Here is a 10,789-nt window from a genome sequence, read left to right as displayed (position 1 = left end):
GCTGTGCACACACACGTACATCTGCCCTTTCAATGTTACCTTTCCTAAGTACACAAGTGATAACAAACGATAACAACCACCCACCCCTTGCCCCAGTTTTATATCTTTATCATACTCTCAATTCTATCTTGTTTTCTTAGTATCTTTAAACTTTTTCTTTGGGCAGGGTGGAGGCTTTACCCATTTGTATGGGCTCCAACCAGAAGCTGGTAAGCTTTACTACTCGCCCTGAACACTTCAACTTATGGTCATGGTAGAGCTGCAGTGAATTGTCAAGTAGGAGCTGCTGCTGTGTGTGACAGCCCCAATCCCCTTGTCTGCAGCAGATGGGCCAAGGCCAGGCTGGTTTGGAGGCAGAAGTACTCCCCAGCCCCCAGGTTCCCCTGTGCCAGCTGTCCCAGTGTATGGCATGGTGTTGCTGGGTTCTGTGGGCCTGAGCACCAGAACCTGTGTTCTGGTTCTGTGGGCACCTGCCTCCTCCTGACCACCACCCTGCCTGTGGCCAAGCTCACTGGTCTGCAGAAGGTGCTCAGGGGGCCTGTGTGCCATCAGCTGCTTGAAAGGCCACGTGGAAGGGGTGAATGGCTGCTGCTGTGCCAGGGAGATGAAGCTCAGCTGCGACCTTGCTGTGTCTGACACGCCACAGTGCTAAACTGGACAATGACTCCTATTTGTTTTGTTCCTGCTGTATCCTGTTTAGCAGACGCCTCTCTGCTGCTGCAAGGCTGTGTACTGGGGTGGCCAGTGCTGTCCATGCCCAGTGTGGCAGCCTGGGTGCCTGTCCCTGCAGTGCCAGCACCTGCTCCTGGCATGGATTGTACTGCCTGAAGTGAAATCTAAGGTATGCTGTGCATGCAGTGAGCACTGGAGCATTGGGTCCAAGCTTCAGGGGGGCAAAAAAGTGAGCAGAGGGGTTTGCACGTGCTCTGCTGCAAAGTAGTGCTTTCCTAACCACCAACACAGCCCTGCTCTGGTGAGGTGTGGCAAAGCCACAAAGCTGCTCCTCTGAACAGCTGAAGTGATACTCTTCATGTAACTACAGCTGCTGAAATCAATCAGTATTTGCAGATGTTGGTAAGAGCCACCTGATTGCAACTGGGGCAGTAGGAAGATAACAAAAGTAAAGGAATGTTTCCTAATATATGCTAAAACTATACTTTTAAATAAAAGTTAAAATAATGTATAATTATTTTATCCTCTTTTGTATTATTCAGTGCTACCCCCGTAGCTTTTTATTTCTAGAAAACCAATATATATGCTTTTTAGGTCTGAGAAAAGAAGTATTTTGTGCTACCTAAGGAATATATTGGGTTGCCTGAAAAATGTTCACATTGTGGGGTTTTAATAATTTTTAGATGAAATGCTGAACTGTGCTAAATATTCTGTTCACAGGAAAGAAAAGATGTGATGATCTCTTGTGAATGCAGGTCTTGCATGAGGGAAAACTCTCAGCTGGTATTTCTGCTTTGTCTTTCTGAATTACTCCTAGTGGATATTCTATACAAACACTTCAGTATTTCACTCCTTGAGGGAAATCACTGATTGTAAAAGATTTTAACAGGGTTTTCCTGCTATAAGATTCTACACTAACATGTAAGTAACTAACATGGAGTTAAGCAGGATTGTTCTACAGGAAGTCCTTCTCAATCTAAAAAACAAGGTTGCAGCAAGGACCGGAGACTTGGGCAGACAACAGTCAGGACAGGTAACTCAAGACATGGAAAAGCAGTTCCAGCCTTGGAATGAGTTAAGCTTTCTTTCTAACGGCCATGTTACCCTGTTTGTGCTCTTGGAGTGTTTCCTGCTTTGCACAAATATTTTGCAGCTGATCACTAGCAGGAAAGAGAAAGACCAGTAGAGGAGCAAGTAATGAGAGATCGGTGGGCTAATTGTACTCTGATAGTCAACATTTGAAACTTGTTTGCCATACTGTTTCTCCTGATAGATGTCAATTTAAATATTTTGTGACCCTTAGCAAAATTTGGCTTTGTGTAGACACTGAGATATTTATAGCATGTGTATGTGGCGTAAGGGAAATATTTCCAGTCTTTATTCTCCTATAATTTCCTTTTTTCCATACTGGAAAGGGAAGAGGTGAATTGTTTATTATCCTTTGGGAACATGCTAAACTGTTGTTTCTCACCAAAGCCTTGCATTTACCTCCGTTTCCTGCTGACCTGTTGTTACAGGACTTAATGAAATGTACTTTCAAATTAAGTTTTCATTTTTCCCATATTACAGCTAACTACAAGACAAGGAGTTAGTTCAATGTTTTAGAAACTCACATTTGCCTTCCAGAATTTGAGGTCCTGATCTATCTTGGGATCAAGTATTGCTAGATTACATCCATGCAAACATCAATTCTGACTTTGAGTAGAGAGCAATTTGTACTTGTGCAAGCTGCCTTCAAACATACACTGGTACATGCACAGGGAGAGCTCAGTCAGTTTGGCTGTTGCAGCACTGTGTCCAAATTATTCAAATTCATAGATATGATCACACTGTTATCATGCAAAGCTGTTCTTACCACAAGCCTTATGTTTTGCACATCAAATGGAAACAGATAGTCTCAACAAAGTCAAATGCAAATCTGACTTGAATCAGAATTTTGAATTTTTAGAAAGACAGAAGATGTCAGGAAATTTTTTTCCATTATTAGCTCTCATTTATTTGTGTCAGAAATTGAGTAAAGATTTTTCAAACATTGATTCCTATACGAATCCACAGGGAAAATAGGCAAGTTCTCAATTTTCTTTAGATGCACTGCCTTTGACAGCTGAAGAATGCAGACTTTGAGGAGTGTAAAAAATTTATTTGAAATAAGATATTTGAAATGCATACTATCTTTTTACAAAATATACAATCAACCAGCTAGTTGATTAAACATATCTATTGAAGCTCACAATTAATGCCTTTTTCAAAGCAGATTTGATGGTATCAGAATGCCTTTAAAGAACAGATACTTAGAATAATTTTATTGACTGACAGCAGGCTTCCTAGGGTGCTTTTTTATTTTTACTTCTGTGAAGGACCATGCATTTATAGCTTTTTTATAAGATACATTATGTATTTTTTACCATTTTATCAAAGTTAATTGAATAATTGTGGTTATATAAAAGATCCAGTGCCACAATAGACCCATATACTCATTCATAAGACATAACTGTAAAATAGCTACTCTTCACCTTTCTTGCTTTCCCACACTCCTTACCTGTAGTTCTAAACAGAGTTAGCCAAGGATACATATCAAAGGCAAGTTAAATAAATAATTTTAAAAAAATATAGAAGTGGTGGAATGCCTTTTTGGGATACTGCTTTTTTTTTTTTTTCAGGACTCCAAAGGTTTACCTGCAGGACTGATGGTTGTTTTAGATAAGTTTGACCACCTTTTTATGACGATTTTACACAACTCCATAACTGGGTCTGAAGTTACATTTTAATTTTTTTTCATGGAGAGAAATTTGAAACTCCTATTAAACTGCCAGTATTAATTCAAGTAAAGTTTCAGGTTCATAGAGATAAGGGGTTACATATGCACACTGAAAGTTTCAGCTATCAGCTTTTTTGACTGCTGTTCTTTCAATTATTAGAAACTATGTGTTGTAAGAAAAAAATTAGTAATACGAGATTTAAGTCATGACACTTCTGATCTTTGATCGTCTTTATATATTTTGTAAAAAATGTTGGCATTTCAAGTCTAGTGCAAGGACTTAAAAAGCTGAGTATGTTTTATTTTCAGGTTGTTTTAGTTATGCTAATGAAAGGGCTACCACATTTTCATTTATATGTAGGTAAATAGGTAGGTAGTAGGTAGGTAATTTCTGCTGATATAGAAGGCAGATGTGAAGCATGTATTTTTAAGACCAAAACTCAGACGAAAAGCTCAGTGTGTTCTTGACCTCCAGTGCTGAAAAGAACAGCCTGTCTTCTGTTTGAAGTCTTCATTCATTGTAGTGCTGTGTTCAAATATCCCATTCATTTAAATTACAGGAATAGAGTGCTACGCAACACTAGGGCTGACCAAACAAAGGATTCTTTTCAATGGTCTATTTTTATGCTCTATTTATAATACTGTAGCTGGTATTTTAGGAAAACTACTATTAAGCAAATAGCTCTGGAGTACTGAATTTTCAAGCATGTTTTAACTGTCTGGTTTGGCAGCCCACTTTAAGAAAACAAATGATAGGCTTTGCAGTAACAGCTCATTAGACAGGAGGATGGGCTTGACCTTAAGGCCTGGCTTAAGAGATCTGAGTTATCAGTTCTGCATGACCCTTGGCTAATCTGTGTGCTTCAATTCTCTATCTATAGAATGAGGGATAACACTCTCTTTGCTTTCTTATATTGTAAACTCTTACTATGCTTTCTATACATGAAGCCAGTGGGACCACTAGTGTGGTGCTGGCTTTGGTGCTTTTACAGTAATGCATTCTATGTTTCTATAAAGGTAATTCCATAAAAATGTAATGTTAGATGTTAAAACATATATGTATATATTATTAATATATAAAAGTATAAACAAAAAATGGACTTTCAGAATTCCATACTGGAGTCTGATATTATTTCATCCCAAACACAGCCTGAACTGAGTAGTCAACAGCACTTTCAATTTCAGTCTGAATATTATGTATCATCAAGAGTGCCTTTGGACTGATCCTTCCTTCTTACTGCCACTGGAAATCTAGCTTAGATCAAAATCAACCTGATGTTTGATTTGATCTTTAACTTTCACTAGTCATTGTGAGAGCCAAATAATTTTCAGGGAATGATTCCACCAGGTGAGTTCATGTACATCCCCCACCACCACACTTCCCTCCCCCACCACTTCTTGGGGTGTGAGACAGGGGCCTTTAGTCCAGGTCCAGCAGAATGTGACAGACAGGACTGCTGAAGATGGCACTGTGGTGGCTGTCAGGTCAGCTGTTGTTGATCTGCACCTTTGACAAACTTCTCTTATCAGTTTAAGTGTTGCTCCTTTAAAACACTGAAAAGTCCAGTATGAAGTTGCTGGGGGAAAAAAGAAGAAAAGGAGATAAATATTTATGAGAGATTTAGTAGTCTAAGTAAGACTCCTACAAAACAGAATACATTATTTATGAAACACATGGATGAAATTTGGAATTATATTTCTTAATTTGGAAATTTCAGCCACAAAGTTGAAGAAAAAAAAAGACAAAAGCAAGAAGGCTGCCAATATAAAATTTTCTTTCCTTTTTTTGTCCCATGTTTTGTGTATGGAACTGATGAAAAATCAAATTCAATCTTCTCATTTCAAATGCTGCAAGAGGCTGCTATGCTCATTTTAGTTTCCAACCACCAGCTGAAATTCAGGCTTAAGGGTGCATCCTGTTTGCATCTGCAAATGGCTCTATCCATATGTACAACTCCACTGAGATCAATAAGATTACTCATGTGAGCCAAGCAACCCAGGCATGTAAATATTTGCTGAATTTGGACTAAAACTGGAAGGGAATGTAAACGTAGGTGGTAAATTCTACTTAAGATAAAGGATAGCACCCACAATGACTGAAGTTAGAGTTAGTTCAGGTGCCTGTCTCCCCTCATGCCCTGGTAGAGGTTTACTGTGTTCTAAACAGCTTTATAAAGCAGAAGGATCTTCAGCTACATGCCAACAAAATTTATTGAGAATTGGTAAGTACACGGTTTTGTTTGGTCATTGACTTTTGTTACAAAAAATCAGCTCCCCAAAGAAAAGGAGATAACATTGAAAATACCTTTTATCTTCATATTCTGTGAGAAAAGGAATTCCCCGCAGAATATGGGGGGTATATGCAGCTACTGCAGTCTCAAGCAAAATGCATTCATTATGTGAAGCTTCAGAGCACATTACAGAAAGTGTAGGTTCTTCCTACACAATTTCCAGACATGGATGCTCAATGGAGGAAAGAGGATTAAATGTACTCTTAGGAACTGAAGCAAATCATTCCGAATTGATTCACGGAGCCACTGGGCCTAAATTCCTCTGTCCCTCTGTCCATTCAGTCTCTGCCTGCTGAGTGAATCGATCCAATTGCTTATCTTTTTAGGTTTAAGCTTAAACTGATGATGGAGTATCATTTAATCTGTCTCTTATTTAAATGCAGCAGTGAGGAGACATGGCATTCTGGTAGTAAAGCATCCTTCTGGCATGCCCTTTCTACTTGCATCTCAATTCTGCCACTCAGTATGCAGCCCATCTGAGATTCACTTTAAGATATGGCAATCTCTTTTTTCAACCTCACAAACTTGCAAGTTTGCTATCCCATATGCACATTCCCCGTGTTTATAGGCCAGCACTACAGAGTGGAATGGTACCATTTTGCATGGCTGTTTTGGGAGTGGTGTAGGTTCTTTTCACCAAGGCAGTTTATGCATTGACAAGATGCTTTGTATAGGGTTGTTAAAAGTTTTACTTTAGTCTCCTTTTCACTATTAACCACTTAGTAAATCGAAATGTCTTGGCTCCAGAGTGCAGATTCTGCCACCATTTATTTAGGGTGCTGACATGCCTGGGGCTACAACATTATTTTAATATATAATGAGTTTCAAAGATGCAAAACTACTGACTGCATGTTTTATTCATTCTTAAATTGCAAAGAGAGCCTGGTTTCCTTTTGATGCCTACCCTATTAGCATATGCTACCTGTGTGCTTCTGCAGTCACTTAGTATTTGAATGTATGTGCCCTCATCAGCTATAAAGCATTAATGTTTTGCACTTGTATAGCCTTTCATCCAAGGAGCTGAAAGTCTTTTGCTGACAATGATTAAGAATTACAGTCCCCTTTGAAGTGGGTTGAGCGCTGCTACCTTCATGTTACTGACGGGCAGAGTGAGTGGCTTCGCCCTGCATCCAACACGGGGGAAGTGTCAGCGCTTGCAGCCCCGAGCATCCTCCGCTAGTGCCGCTTTACCCAGCCTTTGCACTAGTGAAACTCTTTGCCCCACAGCTTTGCCAACAGCCTCGGAGGGCAGCGTTCGGCCCATCAGCGGGATCAGTTGTTTTTCACTGCCTCCAGAAGGCATTTGGCAGGGGGGGTGGCCTGGAAGGGGGACAAGGCAGCAGCGGCCGGTGGGACAGCGACCAGCCCCGGGACAGCGACTGCAACTTTGGCAACTCCAAAGCCCCATTTCCAAACCAAACGAGGGGAGCCCGGGTGCAGCCATGCCTCGCGCACGGCTCCAAAGGCAGGAGTGAATTCCCAGAGGGGCTCCCTGCGGCCCCACACGCGCGGATTTACCTGGCTGCGCTCCGCCGGGGCTCAGGGGAAGGGCACCCTGGAGTGGAGCGGAATGCAGCGCCGGTGGGAGCAGCCGTGCCGGTGGAGCTTCCTGCGCAGCGCCAGGTTGGCTGCGGACAGAGAGAGGGAGGGAGGGAAGCGAGGCGTGAGAAGGGCCGGCGGTAGTGCTCTCCCCGGGACGGGCCGGCCCAGGCGCTCCCCGGTGCCCCTGGCCGTGCCCTCCCGTGCCGCCGGTGTTTCCCGGTAGCAAGTCTGCAACAGTTGTCACCTTGGGTCCCTATTTATCCCTGTTCCTTTCCCCCACCTCCCCGCCTCTCCTAATGTTGCCAGAATCCTGGGATAGGCGAAGCATCCTCTCTCGCTGCCGTTAGATGAAGCGCACAGATGGATGCGCCAGTTCCAAACTCGTCCCGGAGTTCACAAACCGCGTGTGGGACGCGGTCAGACGAACACGCCGGAGGCGCCCATGGCAGGCACGAATCCCCGGCTCCCGCCCCGGCACAAACATCACGCCGAGGCATCGCCTACCTGGCCGCTGTCCGTGGGCTAGGAGGAGGCTCGCCAGGAGCACCGCCACGATCCAAAGCAGCAGCCGGAGCCTCATGTCTGCAGTCAAGGCGGAGGCGCGCTTTGTGTGTGTGTGTGTGCGTGTGTGTGTGTGTGTGAGTGTGTGTATACGAGTGCTGGCGAGGAAATGCCCGCAGAGCCGCCCGCGGGGCCGTGAGGGGCCGGCAGCGCCCGCAGCCGCAGCGCTCACATGCCCGTGGCAAGGCGGGGAGCCGGGGCCAGCCGCCTCGGCCGGCGGGGTTCGTGATCCGGCAGCGCCCAGGCTCCTGGGCTGCGCTGCGCTCCGGGCCTCCCGCTCTTCCCTTCTCCCTTTCTCTCTTTTTCTGTCACTCCCCCTTATTTTCCATAAGCAAACAGCGCAGGAATGAAAAGCCCGTGTAAACAGCAGCTCCTGTCAATGCGTAGGGGCCGGGAGCCTCTCGAACAATGCGGCCACTCCACTCTAAATTCAGCCCGGCCAGGAAAAAAACATATGTAAAACAAGCCCCGATGTTCCCTCCCCCATTTGCAACTGTTTAAACTTTGCATTGCCCATATTGGTCCCACATGCAGACACCAATGGCAGGGGCAGGAAGTGCCCCCCCGACCTTTGTTCCCCCTCCCCGAAAGCGGGGGCAGGGAAGCCCCCCAAGCACGGTCCTTGTCCCGGCTCAAATGCTTTCTCTCTTCTCCAAACTACCTGCGAAGCTGTGGCCATTCAAAGTGAAACTGGCAGTACTTAAGGCTAATGGGTGTCTTTTGTACCGTCAACTATTTTTAAAGGATCAGAATATTCAGGAATTAATTTGTGATGGTTTTGGTTTTCTTTTTTTACCGTGTAGGGTAAAATAGATATATCTGTTCCAGCGCTGGCAGTTTGGGGCCAGCGGTTTTGGATGGGACATCCACTTTCATAGCCCACCTGTACATTGCATTATATTTACACTTAATTATGATGAGAGCTCACTTTAACAAACCAATGAAACCAACTGGTGCAGATACCCAAGCCTGAAGAGAAAAGAGTCAAAACCTGTGGAATTTGGGAGCAGCACTGATGGCTTTGAAATCCAGTGAATTACTGGCATAAGTGGAAATTCTACCGGTCCTTTTCTTTTTTTCCAACCTGCTGATTTCTTGTGATGAAATAACACCTAGTTATTTAAAAAAAAAAAAAAATTTTCCTTTTTGGGGAAAATTTCTGTTCTAAAACATGCAGGAAAGAGTATATTTCTATATAAGTGAAGCACTACTATTATTACTAGGTAACTGTTATTGAAAGCTGGATAAAGTTGTTATTTGTCTATTTCCTAAAAGAGTGGAATATATTGGTTTGTTGGGGAGGGGTTTTTTTTGAAGGTTTGTTGTTGTTGTTGTTGTTGTTGCTGTTGTTTTGGTTTGGTTTTTTGATTTGTTTTGTTTTAATTCAGTCGCCCCTGTATTGCTTTCCCTTATCAAGGGCTTTCCCATTTTGTTCAAAAACCTATTTGACTCAATAGTGCACTCTACTCCCTCCTGGTAGAGTTATACATCATTACTTGGTTACTTAATTTGTCTAGGTAAAGTATGCCCATATCAATTAAAAGACAAATTGCAGCTTGAATACATGGAGGGAATAGTTACTAAATATTGTTTTTAAATTATATCAAGACTGCTGAGAAAGGTGTCTCAGAGAAAACAGGAAAACAAAAGGAAAATCCTCTGCTGGTTGATCAGATTTGTCTGTTATAATCAGGAGACACATTCCAGTGTTCTTCTTTACAGCTTGGTGGTAACTAAGTTTTCTCTTTGTGATTTCTGGCCTTTAAAGTGAACTTTTTTTTTAATATTATTGCTACTAGCTCAGCTGAAATCAGGGTCCTGTGGTGGCAGTGACAGAAGTTATAAATTAACTTAAAGGAGTTATAAATTCAAGTACAAATGTGGTGGAGTAAGAGAGGAGTGCTGTGCCCAGATCACTCAACGAGTTTGTAACAGAGACAAAGTTACATCCTCAACATCCTCAGTGTCATTCTGTCTCCATTAGGACAGGTTTAGGGGTGTGTTCTCTTGCTCACCATGAATGAGAGCACACTGGCCACCTCATTCATACAGCCCTGCAAATGTCCATCACTTTCATTCAGCAGGTGAGGTTCAGGCTCATAACCTGAGGATTATGGAAAGTAGTATAGACTTCAAAGTGATAGGGACTCTGTAGAAAGCTAAAAGGCAGAAAGAATGCATAGACTATTGCCAGTCCCTCCGGCTATCCAGGCCTCTTCTGCACCTGAATGTAGTGAAGTTTACAGAAATTCTGAGGTGACATTAAATTTAGGAGACTTGAGGAAGATGCAATCATTAAGTACAATATTTATTGGTTTTTTTTCCCAGCTTTGTATACTATAATCTGTTAATTCCACTGGTAACTCTGTCACAGTTTACAAATGTTTATTTGACTAATAAAATCCAAGTCACTACAACATGAGCATGACAGAGTTATTTTAATTTTCATGTAAGATACAGAAATAATTCTATGCTTCCCCACTGAAAAAATTTCTCAAAAGTAATACAGCCCCACTCTAGAGTTTGTAGTTCTTTTGCAAGCAGCTTTCCTTCAGGTTCTTACTTTCATGTGGCATGGTGCTACTTGAAATTGGGCAGATAACAACTCGGTAGAATGTAGTGATGTAATAGTTCTGCCTTTTTCACAGTGTTTGCTGGTGGGGTTTGTGCTGGCTTAAGAGGAGAGGGAATGTAAAGTGTGTAGGAAAGCTGCAAGTCTGTAGATAACACATTATGAGCTAGAAGAATTGTTATTTGAATCAAAAGCTTTCCTTCTCTTATAATCTGGAAGGGACATAATAAAGGAATGATGGTTTCAACATTTATTACCTATATCAGTGCTACTTTTCCAACAGACATTTTCTTCCCTATTTCCTCCTTGATAGGATCAAATAGTCGGATTATCTGTTTGCATCCAGAAAGTGAAAAAAATAGTTAGCATATTACAGAAACAGTTTTGAAAGTG

The 10,789-nt window shown here is 42.4% G+C and overlaps 1 protein-coding gene across 1 annotated transcript; it reads right to left on the bottom strand.

The window, feature by feature from the left end:
* Nucleotides 1–2,704: 2,704 nt before the first annotated feature.
* On the bottom strand, nt 2,705–7,996 carry APELA (apelin receptor early endogenous ligand). The gene is made up of 3 exons (XM_018926664.3): nt 7,768–7,996; nt 7,240–7,349; nt 2,705–5,007 (listed from the first exon to the last, which is right to left on the bottom strand). Exons 1-2 carry the CDS (start codon nt 7,841–7,843, stop codon nt 7,261–7,263), a joined length of 165 nt encoding a protein of 54 aa, XP_018782209.2. The 5' UTR covers nt 7,844–7,996; the 3' UTR covers nt 2,705–5,007; nt 7,240–7,260.
* Nucleotides 7,997–10,789: the final 2,793 nt, after the last annotated feature.

The sequence above is a fragment of the Serinus canaria genome, chromosome 4 (assembly GCF_022539315.1).
Source record: "Serinus canaria isolate serCan28SL12 chromosome 4, serCan2020, whole genome shotgun sequence".
Classification (NCBI taxonomy): domain Eukaryota; kingdom Metazoa; phylum Chordata; class Aves; order Passeriformes; family Fringillidae; genus Serinus; species Serinus canaria.
Note: the sequence above shows the minus strand (reverse complement) of the source record. Positions and strands in the feature narration are given on the sequence as shown.